The sequence below is a fragment of the Aulonocara stuartgranti genome (genome assembly GCF_965226115.1).
Source record: "Aulonocara stuartgranti genome assembly, chromosome: 15".
NCBI classification, from domain to species: Eukaryota; Metazoa; Chordata; class Actinopteri; order Cichliformes; family Cichlidae; genus Aulonocara; species Aulonocara stuartgranti.
In genome coordinates this window covers 6,713,445-6,733,948 of record NC_138951.1, presented here as the reverse complement: position 1 = coordinate 6,733,948, position 20,504 = coordinate 6,713,445, and the positions used below count along the sequence as shown (strand labels likewise).

At 41.2% G+C, this 20,504-nt stretch overlaps 1 protein-coding gene across 1 annotated transcript; it reads right to left on the bottom strand.

Moving 5' to 3' along the window:
* Nucleotides 1-1,784: 1,784 nt before the first annotated feature.
* Nucleotides 1,785-20,365, bottom strand: med23 (mediator complex subunit 23). The gene is made up of 30 exons (XM_082505103.1): nucleotides 20,150-20,365; nucleotides 19,874-19,905; nucleotides 18,808-18,895; nucleotides 18,601-18,725; nucleotides 18,289-18,400; nucleotides 17,942-18,040; nucleotides 17,745-17,846; nucleotides 17,580-17,649; nucleotides 17,270-17,382; nucleotides 17,092-17,187; nucleotides 11,894-12,100; nucleotides 11,416-11,559; nucleotides 11,101-11,246; nucleotides 10,688-10,933; nucleotides 10,465-10,607; nucleotides 9,629-9,803; nucleotides 9,028-9,191; nucleotides 8,736-8,860; nucleotides 8,408-8,613; nucleotides 7,851-8,031; nucleotides 7,566-7,736; nucleotides 7,228-7,444; nucleotides 6,872-6,981; nucleotides 6,658-6,784; nucleotides 6,129-6,294; nucleotides 5,909-5,981; nucleotides 5,608-5,822; nucleotides 5,409-5,529; nucleotides 5,175-5,306; nucleotides 1,785-2,594 (listed from the first exon to the last, which is right to left on the bottom strand). The coding sequence occupies exons 1-30, from the start codon at nucleotides 20,198-20,200 to the stop codon at nucleotides 2,367-2,369; spliced, it is 4,185 nt and encodes a 1,394-aa protein (XP_082361229.1). The 5' UTR covers nucleotides 20,201-20,365; the 3' UTR covers nucleotides 1,785-2,366.
* Nucleotides 20,366-20,504: the final 139 nt, after the last annotated feature.

The window sequence follows — 20,504 nt, the reverse complement described above, 5'->3', positions numbered from 1 at the left end:
TGTCTCTCTCCCCTCCCTCCAGGACATTTACAGCACCCGTCTCACTAAAAAAGCCCTTTGCATAGCGGCTGATCCCACACACCCAATGCAAAGCTTCTTCAAGCTGCTGCCGTCGGGGAGGAGACTGCGGAGTCTCCAGGCCAGGACCAGCAGGCTGAAGGACAGCTTCATCCATCAGGCTGTCAGGAAGCTTAACTCCCTCCCGATTCTGCCCCCTCTCCCCTCTCTCCTCCACGGTCTCACTGAACTCTGTCACACACACACAAACACACACACTCTCTGACTCACTCACTGGCCTGCACCAGTTACCAGTCACTTTGTGGAGCATTGGACTGCCATTACCTCATAAGACTTTGTTGTTACACTTTCTCTTACCGTACACTACTAAATCTCCATTTGCACTATTTGCCTATTTGCACTACTCTGCCTGGTTTACACTCAATGTCACTTACCCATTATATTGTATATTGTATAGCTTTCTTGTTATATGTAAAATTGTATTTATTTAAATTTTTACTTTTTAATTATTTTACTTGCATTTTTTAAATCACTTTTATATTTAAATATATTTAAATGTTCATTTGCTATTTATCTAGGGATTGAAGAGTAACGCAATTTCTATTCTCCGTATGTCCTGTACATGTGGAAGAATCGACAAATAAAGTTGACTTTGACTTTGAAGTGGCCATTTGAGGAACTGCATTTGGTCCAAGCGTGCTTTTTTTGCTGCTGATGACCACGATTAACATCCTTCCAGATTGTGGGTCAAAGAGCATTATGACTTTCAACACACAAGTGCAGTAACACACTCCTTTAAGGTGCTTTTGTAATATGTTACACTTTACAGCACCAGTGTGACCTTTTTTATTTTAGTATATTACGTTTGTTCTTGAGTGGAACGATGTTTAGTTTATCCACGTGCCATATAACAGCAAATTTGGGATAATAATCAGAGATGAACACTGACATTAGAGAATAAGACTTCACTACTTCTGACTCAATTTTGCAGTTGGATACATTTCCATGATGATTTACATAAACACATACTAAAACTACAATGTGACATAAAAGGAAATATCATTTGTTGGTAGTTTTCTGTGATATTTTGAATAAATGATGTAAACTAATATTTAACTACTTCCTCTAAGCAGCTTTAGGAATCTAAACTACATGTTTCCATTGATCAGCTTTGCTGTAGTTCAGCTTCTCCAGTGGGAAGTAAAAATAGTTGGTAAAACTATGTAGTTACCCTCACCACTGCCCAACATCCAAAGGCACCAATTTAATTATAATTTGATTTACTGACCCAACAATATACCCCAAGGATTTGGAATGGAGTCTATGTCTAACCATTAGCTTTACTGCCAACTGTCAAATGGCAAAATTCCCAGCTCCAGCTCTCTGCCAGAATACAAAGTGTTACTGGCTCAGAGTGTGACTTTCTACCAAACTTAATGGATACCTGTTTATGTGCTTTTTCCATATCCTCTGGCATTGAGAAAGGGAACCAATCAAATGGGGCAAGGTAAGGTAAGGTTCCTAATGTATGACTCCCTCCATCCTTCATTAATTCCATCTGTGAGGAAAGTGACTGATGTCAACTGTAAATGCTGGGCTCCCCCTGCTGGTTGTTACTATATTGCATCAGACAGAACCTGTATATTGCTTTGGGCTCACCTACTAAACAGGTGTTTGTCCACAGTAAGAGTAAGGGGTGAGCTGACCTGTCAGAATCTCTGGTATTTCTAGCCTGCCCAGGAACAAATGAAAAACATGAGAGGAGCAACAAAAAACACAAAATTTTAGTTTGACTGAATAATTCTTAGAAAAACCTTAATATGCATGGTTATTATATTTACAGTAACATAGTGGATCCATGTGTAGGTGAAGTGGTTGACACATGAACACATGAAAGATCACCGGTTTGAGACTATGAGGATACAGTCTAAATAAAGAAATACACAGTTTTTGTTACAAAGACCCATTATTTTAAAAACTTGCCTCCGTTTTTAATGAAGTAATAATGTACAACATAAAAAATGTCTACAAAGAAAAATACGATAAAATTACGCCACAAAAAATCTTCTGTTTTCCTGTGACCCATTTTGTCTGTTATGTTAAGGCTTAAATATTTTGTCAAACTCAGTCTATGGAGTTTCCTGAACAGAAAAACATAGAACAAACAAATTTTTTTTCTTCTTAACTTTGTCATAAGTTGAGATTTTGAAAATAATTTGCACAAAATTCTTGCAGGAGGCCTTGTTTATAAACACACGAGATACAAAATATCTAAATGAGAATAAAACGAACAAAATTTAAGTTCATAGTTATGATCGCTACTGTGCGTTTGTGTTTGGCAAGGCCACCTACATAGGTGTGTGTGTGTGCTGTGAGGAGGAGGGGGAGGGCGAGGCGGCAGCGGTGGAGGATGAGAGTGTGGACGGAGGGGGCTGCGGGGTGGCGGAGGAGGAAGAGGCGGAGGAAGCGGAGGCAGCGCTGGCAGCTGAGGATGACGTCTCTATCTTGCTGCTGTGCGTGATGAAGCGCAGACGCAGCTTCATGGCAGGACGCAGAGTCATGATGATTTTCTCCACCTAGACAAAGCACAAAAAAGGTGGAAGGATAAAGGATGAGAAGTGAATACAGTGATGTAGACAGAGCTAAAAGCAGGAACTAAACAAGAAAGGCAATTAGGTTGTGTCAGAGAGGTGCTTTGTAATTACCAGTTAAGCATCACATCAGTATTTATCACATTTGCTTCTTTAGAATTACTGCACCAAAAACACAGCATATTGTGTCCTGTGGTGGCTTGGAACAAACCTGCTCTTATAAAGTCGGGCACGCCTCTGGGATTGCACCTCAGCTCAAACTAAAACGGCAAAAAAGTGATGAAAACCAGCCAAGAGATGAAGTCTCAGGATCGCCTCTCTACTTTTTGAAGATGATGAATTTCTTTAAGCGGTAACCTCCAGGTCACGCTGGTGAGGTTTGCAGCTGAGAGTGAACACTTGAAAATGAAAATTAGTGCCTCTGAGCCTTAGGCCGGGATTCTCAATTGGTCAAGAGTGGAGTGGCCACTCCTGATCAGGAGTAAGCTGTTGCTCCAAATGGAGGCGTTTAAGTATCTCTGGGATCTTGGTGTTTACAGAGAGAAGGTACTGGGTTCGAATCCATGACAGCCTTTCTGCTTGGAATCTGCAAGGTTTCTCTCAAGGTAGCCTGGCTTAAATGGTGTTTCTAAATTACCCACAGGTGAATGTGAGTTCAAATGGTTGTCTGTCTGTTAGTCTGGTGGCAGACTGATAACCTGTCCAGAGTGTATCCTCTCTTTCACACTGACACAGGATAGGCTCCAGGTCCCTTGCAACCCCTGGATGGATGGGTCTTGTTCACGAGAGAGGGGAACAGACTTGTGCAGTGTTGACATCCATGCAGAGGCTACCTGCTGTTGTGAAGCTGTACATCTACGGTCCTACCCTCACCTATGTCTGTGAGAACTGACCAAAAGAATAAGATTGCAGATATAAGCACCAGAAATGAACTCCATCCAAACGGTGTCTGAGCTCAGCCTTAGAGATTGCGAGGGACTCAAAGTAGAGCCGCCACTCCTCCACATCAAGAGGAGGAAGATTGAGGTTCGGGCATCTGATCAGGTGAGATATTTCTGGCATGTCCCACCAGAGGGAGGCTCCAAAGAAGACCCAGGACATGAAGGAGAGATTACATCTGACAGGTGGCTTGGAAACATTGCAAAAAGAGGGAGGTCTGGGCATCTGTGCCCATGTGACTCAGATCCAAATAAGCAACAAAAAAAATGAATGAGTGGATAAATGGAGATAAAAAAAAACAGCAACTGTGTTTTGAGGAGCAGCATGCACTCAGAATGTGTGTAAAAGCCACAGATTTCTTGTCAGTTGGTTTTCCCTGTTTTACATGATGATGGTTTCATCATCTTCTTACTGCAGATTTTAGGGTATCTATTATTCAAAGGGTAGCACACTTTTTAATCTCTGTGCACATAATTACACAGTCCTACTGGCATGTCATCATTTCTCCAAACAAATTATATTTAGAGACTTTCTGTTTGGATTTATTTGAATTTCTGCAGCAGTTCCGTTTTCTGGAAGCTTTCATCTGCAACATAATAGGTCAATTTTGTGCACAAATCTAAGCTGCAGTAGTATACGGTGGATAAAAAAAAAAGAAGCAGAAAACAGGGTAACCCTTGCCTCAGTCAGGCCTCTTATTCAAACCTGCAGGGAAATTTCCGTTAGCAAGCGTGATATTTACAGACAAACAATGCTGTATGCACGCCTTCGCAGTGCAATTAAACAAGGCAATGCTGATAACTGCACTGTATTTAGAGGGTAATATTTAGGGCTCATAAATAATATTAATATGGTTCTAGTGCAGTGGTATCAAACATAAGGCCTTGGGGACAGAATCCCCTGATGATGATGCTAATCCGGTCACTGGACAACTTTAGAAAATGTGAAGGAGTGCAAAGATTTTTAACTTTCAACTGTATTTTCATCATTTTTACAGCGTTTCCTATTGATAAAGACTGTTTCCCCACACTGGCAATAACAGATAAACAATTAAATGACAGGAACTTTCCTGTTCCTGTATCCACTATTAGCGAGTTCACAATAAATCAAAGCTTCCGTTGCTCGCATGCAGTTGGTCCAAAATGCCACAGCTTGTATTAACCAGTGCTCGCCCATCCTGGCCTCCTTCCGCTGGCTCCCTGTTTGTTTTAAGATTTTATTATTTGCTTTTAAAACCTTTCCTGGATGACCACGCGTGTACTGTCTGAGCTGATGACCGCATATGTTCGCTCAAGATCGCTGAGGTACATGGACCATTTTTTCAGTAATCATCTCTTAATTATGGAATGATCTCCCTGCCCATCTTTTAGGATGATCTCCTCATTTTTAAAAAACTCAACACAAACTGGCTTTTAACTCACAACGACAGTGGTGTGTTCTTACTTTCAATATATTATTATTTTTATTGTTGTTGTTTTTTTATTGTTTCACTGATTGTGTGTGGTGTTTTGGTGCTTTGTACAGCACTTTGTCAAATTTGCATGTATAAAAAATGCCCTATAAATAAAACTGGATTGGATTGTTGTTGTGACACTGCTATGCTCCAAGGAGCCGTCAAAAGCTCACCTGCTCCTTCACGCTGTCTCCAGTGTACATGTATTTAATGTGATACAGGAAATCGCAGATCGGGTCCATGTAGCTGAGATGCTGACAGTGTTTGTCAACTGCCTGCAGCATCTCATAGAAGGCAACACCAATCTGAAATAGCAACACAGAGCAAAATGTACAAAAATCCACCAGGAGAAAGACAAAACTAAATGATATCTTTCATGTAAGATAAACAGAACGTCTGAAGTGTACCTCCAACATGCAACGCGTCCTCTCTTGCTGGAAGCGCTGAAGGAACGGCCCCACCAGGTGATACACGTACAGCAGCTGGAACTCTGTCTTGACGACTGGCTTCAGAGTCTCTGACAGGAATCTACGCAAAGACACAGAAAGACATGAGGAGAGCAAAAAGAAACAGTCTTACAGGATAGAAACAAGGAGAGCGCCTCACTTGGGGATCAGAGACAGCTGTCCGATGGATGAGTGATGCCACACGGCGTGTGCTAATGCTAGCACGTAGCTGCAGTTCATTTCACTGTAGCTCTGGTGGCAGGCGGTGAAGTCAAGCAAGGCAAAGGGATAGCCTGTCCACTCTGTCTCTGATGTTAATGCCGGAGAGCTGATCACAGAAACGATGCGGTCGTGGAGAACGATCCAGTATGGTTCCTGAAGAGGAGATCACAGGTTGTCACGGCGACAAAATCTGAACATCAGTTTATGGTGAAAGCTGAAAGTCAGAGTATTTTTCTTACTGGAAGTGCAGTGATCACAAGTCCAATGGCATTCATCCAGGCAGTGATGTTCTCTCTGGGGACCAGAGGCTGACTAAAAGGTGAAAGGAGAAGATGATTTTAGGGATCATTAAAATATTCTGCATACACTACAGAACACTATTAATTCCAAAAAGATGCCATTTAAGCCTAATGAGACCCATAAACTTTACAGTGATTGCACATGGCTTGCTTACTGCACCTTTTCAACACAACATTAAGCAAAGCGTTTCCCACATCTTTTCCTGGCACGGCCAAAGCCATCAGCTCCACACAGGTGACGTGCAGGGCGTGGGCCGCAGGGTTGGGGAACTCGTTGAACCTCCAGTCACAGTTGGGAAAAGGACCCGGTGACTTTCCCGCCATGGGTGAGGTAAAAGCTAAGGAGGATAAACAATCACCAGAGGAGAAAACAGCCTTCATGGAAGCACGGATGTTTTACTTGTTCCACTTTTAATTAAACGCATATTGTTTTCGTGGAGCACACGAACCCCATCCAACCGATTTTATCTTGTTTTTAATAACTCTTTTCTACTTTAACAACCCCCGAGGCTGCAATAAAATGAGCTTAGATGGATTAATAAATACAATCCCTCTTTAAAGCTATTAAGGGAGACAAGAACTCACAGCGGTAAGGTAAATATACTTTCCAGCAGCCCAAAAGACCAATGACTTTCCATGACCAGACATTGGTCTTTTGTTGTTAAGAGTGATAGATTAATGAAGGATATTGTCCACAAGGCGTCCAATCAGCTTGCAGTAGTAGGTGTCATCAGGGATCCACACGTTTTCTTCACGGGCATTCATGCCAAACCTCAGATAGGTTTCGCTGAGACACCAGCCTGGAGTGCGGTTGTCCTGCAAAATAAAACGTTACACTGATATCAATAATTGCGCATTAGCTATTCAGATACATGAATTAATGAATGTGTCTTCTCTGTTTACCTTCAGTGAAGACATGATGGCATGAACCAGTTTTCTCTTGAGGTTGGTTCTGTCTCTCAGGTGTCTCTCATAGTAGTGAAGGGTGTTGTACAGGTAGGTCACAGGGCGATCTGCAAAGAAACGCAGCGGTAAATACAAATCCCCAATTAATGGCAAAGTTCACCTTCCCTTTTTTATCCCAAAAAGCTGATTCTGATAAGTGGATGACTGGAGAAGTTACTTAGATGAGTGATGAAACATTTCTCCCACTGAATGAGCTGCCTGGGATTTCCTGTTTCAGAATGCGTTAAGACGTCCTAGTGAATCCAACTCCCCTCATCTTGGACCCGCACAGTCCTCCTTGTAGCCCTACTCACCGTGGAACTTGTACAGCCCTCCCAGATGATCCAGCAGCGTCTCCAGAGACTTGGAGACAGGAAGGAGCTCCAGGAAGCGGTGGATGACAATGTCAAAAACGGGCAGAAAGCGCAGACACACATTCCCAAAGTAGATTGGCAGGTACTGAGGCTGGAGCTGCATGGGAGGGTTGACTTGGTCTGCGAGACCCTCAAAGTACAACTTCTCTGGGTATTTCTGGAAGAAATGGTCATTTTAAAACAGATTTGATTTAATTTCTACATTTAACTTGACTTTTTGAGATGTCTCACAGTTGTGGAACTAACTTTTAATGGAACGTGTTCTGTCGCACGTATACCTTGTGGTAGCTCATGTGTTTGCTGTGCCAGTCGTTCTGCAGCCAGTGCTCGGGAGCATTCTCCTTGACAAAATCGTTGACTCGGTTTCTGAAGTCATTGGGCTTCAGCAGCAGCAGCTGGATTATGAAGTAGCAAACCTGAGCCTCGTTTCCCTCGTGGCTACGCATCGCCTGAAGGCAGAGACATGGACCCTTATCGTATTGCAGCATGGGCAAAGAAAAAGTGTAGAATCAATGATGTCTTTGTTACAGTATATAATCCTGTAGTTCTCCGTCTGTCCTCACCAGGCACAGAATGAGTCTATCCAGTGTGACTATGTTGTATTTCCAGACCATGTCATTGAGTATTTCAATGCACTTGTTAAGCTGCTGCCCGCCAGCTGACGTTGAGAACTCATAGACGAGGAAGTCGGCAAATGTGCGCACGTGAGCCACCAGTGCACGTGCTCCAATACGTTCCAAGACCCTGAGGGACCAAAAAAGAAATGGAAAACCCCCCACAAAAAACAGCAGTTAGCTCATCATCCCACAATAAGGCAGCTTTCTCCCTCGGGATCAATTAGTCACAGATGCTGTGTAGGACCCACCCCCGCCTTCCTGGTTAATTGATGTAAAATGTTAAATTTAAAATGCCTCAACAACAGAGATGAGATGCATCATTAACACAGGGTTCATTAAAATACACTCAGCAGTGTCTTTAATAGTGAGTGTAACCTGGAAACATAAACAAGTAATATTCTCGCTGATCACAGCTTTGGATTATTTAATTAAGTATTTCTTTTTTCCCCCGCTGCGCTCTACTTTTTATATACATGTGGAAGCTTAACTCATGTATAACAAACCTAAAGCCTATTTGGTTTATATGGTCCATCTCCAGCAGCATCTTCCACAGCAGACAGAGGAACAGTGGAGGTGAGCCCTGCATGGAGAAGTGGGTGATGATGTCATTCTCATTGGCCATCGACTTCCACTTCCTGTACTCCTCCTCGACGTTCTTCTTCAGATTGAAGCGCGACTCCTGAGGAACGTTGTTCTGCTTGAAAAACGCCTGAAGCAAAAACAGAGGTCCAGGAGTCACTACAGCAAGATTCAGACGTTTTATTTGACAGAGAAAAACAACAATAAACCACAATTATTACTTGAATATTTTGCATAACATAATATCTGCACCTGTAGTGGTGCAGGGAAGCAGGATAGCGTGTGTGAGGCCCAGTTATGAGGCGTAAAACTCATGATTGTCTGCAGGATGTCCTTACACCAAGTGCCCTGGATGGAGTCAGACCCTGTGAAGAAATCTGCACATACAGGAAGCAGGTGACAAATAAAACGAGACGGATTTCAGTCAAACACGATGATTAGAAGTGAAGCAAAAAGCGAAACAATGGCTAAAATGAAGCGGGAAGCAAAAAAAAACAAACCCAAAACAACCCTGCAAATGAGGCTTCAAAAACTGAGTGAGTACCGGTGACGTGTGTGGCTCTGGCCAGAGTGAGAATCAGGGCGCGATTCAGCTCTTCGGATTCGGCTGACAAAACTGTCTTTGGGTCATTGAGGAAGCGGGTGAACTGCGGCTGCACCTCCGAGCTCCCCAAAGCTGTGATCAGGCGCAGAGCTGTGCTCTCAACACTTCAGGACAAAGACAGAAAGAGGAATGATGACTCTTTTTCACTACATCATAATCCTGATGAACATTTTTTTGTGCTTAATTTGTTTCTCAGTTGAGTTGGACAACATGAGAACATGTTGTGTGGGACTTTTCTGTCTTCCACAGTTAGTTTACCTGAGTAAATAATTAGAATTAAGCAAATAACTATTTCAAACAGAAGGACTTAAAAGAATAACTTTCAAGTTTCAGATCATTTTCACTTCATGGTAGGAACATCACAAATTTCAAGTTCAAAGGCAATAAAGTGCATTAAAAGAGCACACAACACTCACGCTGCATTTTAATATTTGTTTTGATTTAATCTTTCGACTTCAAAAAGCAACAAAATGTGGAATTTTGCTTTAAATTTCTAATATTAGCAGGAACTAGCTATATGCGACACATGCTTCTACATTACCACAGATGTAGCTGGTTCTGGTTGGTCTGTGGCACAGCAGCCAAGCTGTGCAGGTGACTCAGCAGCTGGACTCTGTAGTGTGGCTGGATGTGATGCATCCTGTAACTGAACATCTCCAGTAATGTGTGAAGGATTCCCCACGCGTGAGACTTGAACACGTTGGGCAACAACTGACCTGGACAGACAAGAGTGTTTCTCATTATTTAAAACGTTTCTGGAGCTCCAAAGAGAATAAATAATAATGTAACTGTGTCCCAGTAAACTGTAACACTTGCAAATTTTACTAGCTCAATATATCGATAGTACTGCAAAACCCCATAATGAAACAGTATCATGTAAATAAACCTGCTTCCTCAGTAAATGTCATTAAAATGTTCATGATACTATAAATATAGAGATTAATAACACTATTCTGAAGCCTGACACATTCAGACGGCTTTATGTCGGCTATTTGCAGAGCTGGGAAGTAATGAAGTACAAATACTTCATACTTTACTTAAGTAGAATTTTCATGTATCTGTACTTTACCTGAGCATTTATTTTTCAGGCAACTTTTTACTTTTACAAATATCTGTACATTCTTCTCTTTACATTTTTACAACGGTTCAACTTGGGAGTTGGAAGTTGGCCTAAAGGAGTGCAGGTGTCCATATGCTATGTTTGCAGTACTTCAGAATCTAGCATCTAGCTATCTCTACAGAAATATGACGTGACAATCCCAAACAACTATTAGTCGTTAAGAAGTAAAATGATCTCCTCCTCAAATAAAATAACAGTTCATACATCTACAATTCAACATAGTGCAAACTTTAAGTGAGTTTTAAAAATAGACTCACTGATGAATCCTTTGATGCCCAGGGACTCAATTTCCATGTAGACCAACAATCTGCTGTACGTCTCTACCAATGCAGGGGCAAGAGCAATGCTGGACTTGGCATGGGCCAATTTGATGACACGCGTGGCAATACTGTGGATCAGACTGGAGACCGGAGGGCAGGCTATCAGGGATTTGAAGTAGAAGAAATTAATTAAAACATTCTCTGTGTTTTACTCATTTACCTCATCTTTGCATGCACAGTGAGCGAATCCAGCAGATTCATGGGCAGCGGAGTGACCGATCCCGAAGCCATACAGTTGGTGCCGGGAAGGTTGATCCTCATGGATCCATTTCCATAGATGGTCTCAACCAGGACGCCCATTGGCAGAGTGAAGCACTCCGAGTTGGTGCTATAGGCGTTACACAGCAGGGCGATCTTATAGTCGGACATGCCCAGGGTCTTGTTACGCAGCGACTGCTGAAGAAATCTAAAGAAAGAAGGGGAAAAGCGGTGGACAGAGAGCCGCAAAGGACGTTTGTCATTTTATGAATTCTGGGCGACATTAGCAATTAACCAGGTATGCCCTGTTTAGGGAAAATTATGACTTTTGAAGTATTTATTATCGCTAAATGCATATCTTTGTGAAAGACATACTCATGGTGCAGCTTCAGAGAGTGCGGTATGGGTATCTGCAGTTTGGAGTTGTCGTTCTGAGCTTTGCGGTTCAAATGGATCCAGATGCAGGTCATAGCGAACGAATGGGTCGACTGGGGTTTGTTAATGTCAGGAACTGGAATGCACTGAAGAGGAACAGAAAGCGATGGTGACACTCATACCACAAGCAATATTAGTCTATTGTACCACCCCAGTAAAATATTAGAATGATGAATATTTAAAACATAGATCTAATAAAAAAACAAGACAAAAACAAGATAAAAATGGGACAGTACAAGTTGCAATAACTTGTACCTCTTTTTCTGGGTAAAGCAGGTCAAAAAGCTTCATGACAGGCAGGAAGTCAGCTAAGGCGTTCTTCTGAATGCTTCCTGATATGAACTGAAGCAGGACCCACATAAGATGATCTCTCCCTTTAATGAGACCTCTACCTGCAAGCTGATGAGAACAAATAAGGGAAAAGAGAAAATAAATCATTAAAAACACATATACACAGAATTTAATCTGCTTCATTTAATTTTTTCCTTGTTAGTAACATGTTGTCAAACATATTTAATAAATGTTATGACACGTGCTACAACTCACTCCATTGCATACATTTAAACACGTCTCAAAAGCTTGAAAAAGGCAACTGAGCTTCTTAAAGTTTGGGAAGATGTTTCACCTCTCATCCAAGAGGCTTCCCCAGTTCACTGTAAACACATGTATTACACTCATGCCCCTAACTGACTGTAAACATGCTGTAAATGTTTTTCTTTTTCTCTCCTCATACCTTTTGGTGTAGCGACAGCACCATGTGAGGGAAACTTGCAAACTGAAACAACACAAAGAAGATGAGCTGGGAGGAGAGGTGCTGCCACAGCAGCTGACTAGTTCCTCCGATATCGGCGTCAAAGTGTTCCTCAGTCTCAGAGCGCTCCATGGCGTACACCACCAGGTCCACCAGCTGCTCTTCCAGCACCGGGCAACGCTGCTTATGCTGGGAGGGGAGGTGTGTTACAGGATAAAGAAAACGGTGAGAAGAAGGGAGGAAAAAAGCCAAAGGAGACAAAAAGAAGTGGAGTTAAGAAGAGAGGAAAGGAAGGTCGGATTGAAGGAAGAAAGACAGAAAGATAGACATAGGAGAGAATAAAAATAAAATCTTTAATAAATTACTTCACATTCAAACATTTTTGTTGACAGTTATTCCAGATACTGTTAAAAAGATCACTGCGTGCAGGACAGCATCTCCTTCTTGTGTTGTCACAATGGACTGTAGCCATATTCCAGTATTTACCCATATCCCTTAATATTCTGGTCCTCAGCTTGTGTTACTATACAGAAAAGAAGATGTGTTTTGGTCTTCTGTGAAATCTTTTACAGCTCTAATACATACAAAAGATTTAAAATAAGGGGTTTCATTCCATATGTGAAACAGTCACAAGGTTCACAAGCTCAGAAGTAGCTGTTATATCAGAAGATTCAGAAACGGATAGACGCTAAAGCTAACTAGTTTGACAAATAAGCCCATAATTTTCCTTTTTAATATAATTATATTATAGTCTGAGCAAACATATAGAAAGAATATTGGCCAGGATATCCATACTAGAATTTTTAACACTTCAAAATCTGTACTGGCTCCAGTATATCCAGTATAACCCATGCTCTATCATGAAGAATTAAAAAAATGCATCTATTTAAAAGACGGGTGGGATAAAAAGAAAAAAAAGGAAAAGAAATGGAGGATTAGTGGAAATGAGAGGGTTTTTAAATCTTTTTATTTTTCCATCTAATAAGGGTTAATAATGATAATAATAATAATAATGATAATAATAATAATAATAATAATAATATTACAGGCTTCACTTACAATCCACACAGCCCCTGTTCTACTGTATGAGGTAGCTGATATTTCATGTCGCTGGGTCTGTTATTTAATTTAAAAAGAACTATGATTTCATAAAAAAAGCTGCACACTTTCCTGACATATGGCCTTCACATTTGTTCCATCTTCTACATGTAAAAAGGCAAAATTAGAGCAGAAGGAGTGAGGATCTCTGCAGCGCAGGCATTGACATTCATGTCAGGCCTCTTAACAGAGCCCTTCTTACACTGAGACACGAGGGACTGAACAGCACAGCACGAACAGGTCAGGTACGGCACTAAAAGGCACAGCATAAAACAGCAAACCAGCCACTGCAACACATTCCCACATGCAGACTAACAGGTCTGGGAAGGGACAAAGGTGTGAGTGGGAGGAAGAAGAGTAGCTGTGAAAATGACCATCCGATTTTTCTTTGCTTTGGCCTTCGGCACAGCTTCTCTTCCACCGCAGGCAAACACACACATGCTCACAGAATGAGAGAGAAAAGGGCAACAAACAGATAGAAGAAAAAGAGTAAGAGAGAGATCCACAGGCATATCTGTTGTCTACAAATAAATCATGTACACAGATCACCCAGTGACATATTTAAAAACCAGCAATATAACCAGCAGCTAGTTTATACTGTAACTGATCAACAGCCTGACTAATGGGAACCTTTTTTTCTTCTTCTTTAAATTCTAACCCATCATGCCCCAGCACAATGTAATGAAATTGCATTTTCAGGAAGATATATTCAGGTAGCATCTTATTTATTAACATAACGCCCGTAATTAAAATGTTCCACTGACCTGCTGACAATAACCACAAACTATGCAAATGCAATAAAGCACTGCGGTCCTCACGGGCCACCCCCTTATTTAATTATTTTGACCTGTAACAAAAATCCAGTCCATCTCAAACCTGAAAAGAACTATTTGGTTTATGAGCCGCTTTACGGTGGCTCAGAGAGGTCAAACGCATTGCAACTTAAGAAAGCACGCCGCAGAAGCACACAAATCATAATGGAAAGAGAAAAAACTAAACAAACAAACATAAAAGAAATCACACACACAAATGTATACAACACAACAGAAGTGTTTTTTGGGGAGACAAAAACCAAAACATGCAAACGACTGCACTGAGACCTACTTACAAGAAGCTGAGGAGAAAAAGTTGCAGGTAATGTGTGTTTTAATAACGTGGTTTGTATAATACTGTAGATACATGTTTGCTATTAGCCATTTACTGTTAGCTTGTCATTTCCACGGCTCTTCCGTCACATTATCGTGTCCCCCAAAGACACTTTCATTGTGTTTCTTCTTTTTTTGCAAAGCGTTGTGAGATTTTGTTCTATTTCTGTTGTTTTTTGTGTGCTTTTACAGTATTTTTCTCTATTTTCATCCATCCGTCCATTTTCTTCCACTTATCCAACTCAGGGTCATGGGGTGAGAGACCCTACACCCAGGACAGGTCACAAACCACTGACATCTATGGACCGTTTATATACAGTAATTGACCTAACCTCACTAAGTCTGTGGGAGGAACCCAGACATAACCCACACAAACACGGGGAGAACAAGCAAGGCCTACATAGAACAGCCCCGGCATGATGGGGGTTCAAACCCAGGACCTTCTTGCTTTGAGGCAACTGTGCTAGCCATCGCACTAACCAGTTTTTTTCCCTATTTCCATTGTTTTACTTAACCTAGCTTGTGTTTTGTGTGCTAAACCTGGTGTTTTCCAAAGTTACAGTTTATTTGACCTTCCAGAGTCACCTTACAGCTTTTACTGGAAAGGAATAAGGTGAATGTAAGCAATACAAATTAGAGCCACTTTATCATTTTTGACTAATGCAATCCAGTTTGCTATCACAGTGCAGTAGCATTATTTAAGAGCTATCAACTTAAAATGCAGACTGGACTATAATTAAACAAAGCATAGCCAGCCTGCCTTTTATTTATGTAAAAAGTAATAAAGTTATGATAAGTTAACCTGTGAGGTGCCTAATATTTTGCTTGTCTACTTGTAGGTACAGCACAATGTTTCTGCGCTTGCTGTGGCACACACTAACCTTTCTGTTTGGGTCTGTAGTCTGCTGTAGTCACTGTCTGCCACACGGCTAGCTATTGCTTGATTTGCAAGCTTGCTCTTGGCTAACAAATATAACAATAACAAATTGCATTAATCACCAAAGACAAGAGCACCGCTTAGTCAAAATAGTTCAGTGTTGCCCCCGGTCAGCACAACAGAAAGCAGCAGCAGGTCCGACACGGGAGGACCTTGCTAACAACAGGCAAGCACCAGACTACATCCATACATGCAGTGCAGCAGGACTTGAAATGTCAACAGCAGGGTTTAAAGTCAGAAATAATTAAGGTCAACTTGTTAGCTGGGACTACATTTGCTCTTTTGCGGCTCAGAGGAGCTGCAGCTCTCTTAGTCTGGACTGTATCCGTATGATCAGTGTCAGTTAGCTCAGCTGACATTAGGATTGCTAACTAAAAATGTTAATCAACTGCGTCTGTTGGGCCACAATGAGGCAAAGTTGAGGAGTACTCATTAATAAGTAAATAGAATTATGCAGAAACATGCTAAGCACAAATCCAAGTACTAAGCATTACTGAGAAACTTGGAGCTTGAAAGCTTTCAGCTGACTGACAACCCCCAATATAAGAGGCTTAGTGGTAATCATGGCTAATCACAGACCTATTTTTCATCTATTTATCATTAAGCATTAATTTAACTAAGCCTAAATAATTATAATCAAGGTGCTTCTTTTTTTTTGCCAAGATCATATATACTGAATATTAACAGAAAATATCAAGGAGGATACAAAAAAGATAAGGTAAGGTAGAGATAAGGTGTGCAGGTGTGATGCAAAGCAAACAGGCATTATTAAAAAATGTACACAGCGACCTGTTAATTGAACAAGTCATGTGCAGTTAATGACTCAAAGTCTCCCTGGCTTCCCATTAAACTAACTGCTTTTTCTGGTAATCTTTAATATCTCCCTAACAGTGCACCTGTCAAATATTTATTTAACCACACCAGTCTACCATTTATGGAGCCCTGCTGTGTCCATCTCAAGCTCTGTCATGTTTCCCTTTTGTTCCACTTCAAGTTTTCTTCATTTCTCCAGTTTCAGGTCGTCAGTGTGCCTAAAAAAAAAGCTAAGCGTCCAATGAGCTGGTTAGTTGGGTCGGTCAGGCAACCAGGAAGAGGACATACCTGGGCAATGTTCAGAGTCTAGAGAGCGCATGGCAGAGAGACAGACAAATACAACACACAGCCAGAGGACAAAAGAGAGAGAAAAGGAAGAGAAACAAAGAAAGAGGATGAAACGGAGAGAGGAGGGGGGGCGAGGGAAGGAGAGACAGAAAAGAAAGTGGTGACTAAGGTAGCTAGGTTGTTTACTGTCTGTTCAGCACAGTTAGTTTCAACTCAGCCAATTCAGATATATAAACCAGATTCTGGGTTATTTACTCCAAGTCAAAATATAAAGAAATATCCATATACAGCGTTGATTATAGCTTTGTGTTAACAATCCAAGGAGCCCGGAAGAAAAGCGACTGGACTTCTTTAAGTTTCTTGAAGAAGCTTCGTCTTCAAAAAACTTAAAGTAGTCCAGTTGCTTTTCTTTTTAAGCTCCTTATATTGCCATGACCGGGATAACTGAGAACCTACACAGAAATATTTGTGATAATGCCAAACTGTCTGGATTCAATGACAGCTTGACACACTGTGTGGATGTTTGTGCTAAGTGAACTGGGCTGAGCTGAAACTGCATGAACCCAACAGGGCAAACTGACACCAGTGCATTATGGGCCAAGCTCACAGCGTTGCTTTACATTTGTTCTTATATAGGTGTGTTATAAGGACTACAAGGGAAACAAGGTAAGAGAGGTGTGACGGGAGAAGGATATAAGGAGGGTGGCAAAGAAAAGTGAAGAACCCGTGCCGAATTACAACGCAAAGAAAAGATCATGGAGGATAAGGGAAACAGCAAGAGCAGGAGCAGATAAAAGATGGTAAGATGAAAATAACGGGGGCAGGAAATGTGGGGGCATTTGGAGGTCTTGATATGGAGGCAAAGGGAAAAATACAAAAAGAAGATGAGGTTGTTTTACCTGCTTGTTGAGCCCCAACATGTTGCACACCATCTCTCTTGAATAAGGCTGTTCTAGTACATAGCGTAGCAACCCTGTCTGTGGCTCAAAAAGGTCCTATATGATAACACACAAATCACAATCAAACTTCTGTACGTCTAAAGGTGTGCGTGGTGTATAAGTCCAGCGCGTTTGTTACCTTGTCAAACGGCAGCATGCCTCTCAGAGGGAAGCGAAGAGTGCTGGGGTCTAATTTCCAGGAATTACAGATAGCACCGCTGTTATTCACCACTGGCAACAGACTGCATCGTCCTGTGAGGACACACGGACGCAACAAATGATTGTACATACCAGACTGACTACATGAGATAAATAACTACAAACTGTCTTTTTAGTTTTCATTCACTTTCTAGTGACTGTCCTATTAATAATAATAACACTTCAAATGATAAGCGGCATATTTAAATCTCCAGGAATCCATAAAAGGAGAAGCAACCAGTTCCTCTTACCACAGATAGAGTTGATCCGGGCTGTGGGTCTAAAACTATCCACAAAGTCTGATATCAAACTGCCCAAAAGCTGAAAATGCACAGACATGATAAGGAATTCACAAATAAAAATTCAGACTATATAGTGTTACATATAATGTTACACATAGCTACACAAACACTCACCCAGTGTGAGAGCTGCCCCTCTGGATAAAGTTTTCTAATTTCTGTGATAGCAAAGTAGGCTGGAAGGAGACAGGCGTTTCTGTCCAGGATATATTCTACCACCTGCAACATGCATAAATATAAGTAAACCTAAAAAGTATTCAAATAAACCATCAAAAATGACATATAATTCATTTTAAAGGTATAAAGATGGGTACCTCTCTGGCAGCCAAAAGCTGCTGGACTATAGCTGAGCTGACAGTGGTAGGAATAGTTTGAATTTTATCCAGCACAGCTTTCAACAGGTCCCGAACACCCTGACGCAACAAGTATAAAAGAATTCATGAACAAGTGTCTCACGTGGAAAGCTTAAAACGACTTTAAAACGTATGACACATTGTAGGATATTCTTCTAAAAGCCAGAGATCCCTGTTTAGCAGCAGTCAACAAAAATAAAACCACTGAAAATCAAAACAAAAAAGCACAAACAATCGAAGAATTGAAGAAACGAATTGGAAGAATCGATCCAGATGTGTCTGTGTGCTAGAAGTTTCGTGTCAGAGACCTTGTAGTCCACTCCCCCGATGATCTTGCGGATCAGCTTGAAAGTTAATGCCCACAACTGTGTTCTCTCCCACTCCAAACTGTCTGAGCTTATTAAGGCCACGCACACCATCCTAAAGATACGAAGATTAATGATTTAGACAAATAACATCAAACATAATAAATACAGTTAAAAACAACTCATTATTGGGATGTCATAAAACAGATAAATTAAATATAATAAATTAATATATGGAAATATTATAAATCATTCTTTGAACCCATTTTACTTCTTTAGGCGTCAAATAATCTCACACTATATGTATGTGTGTACCTGGGTGGTAAAAGACTGGTCTCCACAGCCATTGCCAGACAGTCGTAGAGGAAGGAGATCCTCTTGGGGCTGTGCTGACTGTGTATAAAGCGCACAATCCATTGCACACACTGTTCATGAGACTCCTGCAGAAAGACATTGGAGCAACTGAGAAATCTCAGCCATGTAGGTGTGAGCAAGTGGGAGTGTATGTGTGTGTGTAAAAACCTGTGGCAGGGTTCCCCAGTACTGTCTGAAGGCTCCAAGACAACTGATCAGCTTAGTCCTCTCATCCTCTGGAGTGTCCATAAACATCCTAAAAACACACTTCTTAATTTTAGCATTTAATTTTGCTCCATACATTTTAATATACACACACCGGCCACTCTGTTAGCCACATCTTTTCAATACAGTTATCTAATCAATCGATCACACAACATCACCTAACTGCCTTTAGGCATGTGGACATGGTCAAGAAGACCTAGTTAAGTTCAAACTAAGCATAAGAATGGGGAAGAAAGGTGATTTAAGTGACTTTGAACATGGCATGGTTGTAGGTGCTAAACAGGTTGGTCTGATTATTTCAGAAACTGATGATCTGCTGGGAATTTCCCCACATATACATCTCTAGGGTTTTCAGAGAATGGTCCAGAAAAGAGAGAAAAGGCAGCAAGTAGCAGTTCTCTGGTGGAAAATGCCTTGTTGAGGTCACAGGACAATGGCCAGATTGCTTTGAGGTGCTGGGAACAAAAAAGCAACTCCGATAAACACAACCCCCCTATTCAGAAGAGCCTCTCTGAACACAACATGTCAAACCCCGAGGCAGATGGACTACAGCGGCTGAGGAACATAATGGATGCCGGTAATGTAAAATAAGAACAGGCCACTGAAGCAAAGCAGGATAACACAGCATGTCTTAAAATTCAAATTACATCAAACTAGTTTCTCGAACATGACAATGAGTTCAATGTACTCAAATGATCTCCACAGTCACCAGATCTCAATCCAGCAGAACACTTTTGGGGTGTGGTGAAACAGGAGATTCACATCATGGATGGAGCAGCCAACAAATCTGCAGCAACTGTGTGATGCTGTCATGTCAATGTGGACCAGAATCTCTGAGAAATGTTTCCAGCACCTAACAAAGTGGCCTGTGAGTGTATGTATGGTCTTACTGCTGAAACATCCAGCAGCACTACCAGTGTGCAGTAACTTAACATTACACCTTTTAAAGCTAATAACAATGCAATTGCAAATATCGGGCGTTATTAACATGAATTCAGAGCAGCCTTACCCAGCAAAGGCCTCTTCTATCATCTCAGTTTTCTAAGAAAAGAAGGAGAAAATAAAAATACATTAACGTAAGTGAAGATTTGTGATATTAACGGTGCACCCATAGCTGTTAATTCTCATGTTGGGGACATAAAGTAAAAACACCATCTGGTTATGTTTAGGACTGCTCATTTGCAATCCAAAGTAAGTTCAGTAAATAGAAAATACTACTACAGTTATCTGACATGCTAACTAATGTTAGCTCGGCTGACACTCAGTAAACAAAGGTGCAAGTTACCACAACATCTTCAAAGATGCTCTGAAGCTGTGTTTCCATCGAAAGCGCCATGTTTGCAACCAAAAGACAATTATTCAACGAACCATCCCAGAATTCAAACCCGTTACTCCTCTACGGGAGCACAGACGATAACCACCCCATCTAGCTAAATGCTAAAAGGAAGCAGAATGAAAGCGGCCGCATGAGAAGCGCGATGGCAAAAACAATCCGGGCGTGCAACGGAAACACAAGTGGGACAGTTCCGCCCCATTGTTTCTTTGCTTAATTATTATTATTAGAAATTGTAATTCTCATACGTCAGTAATTTGCAAATAATAAAGTTACACATTAATAATATTTTTTCCAAATATTTATC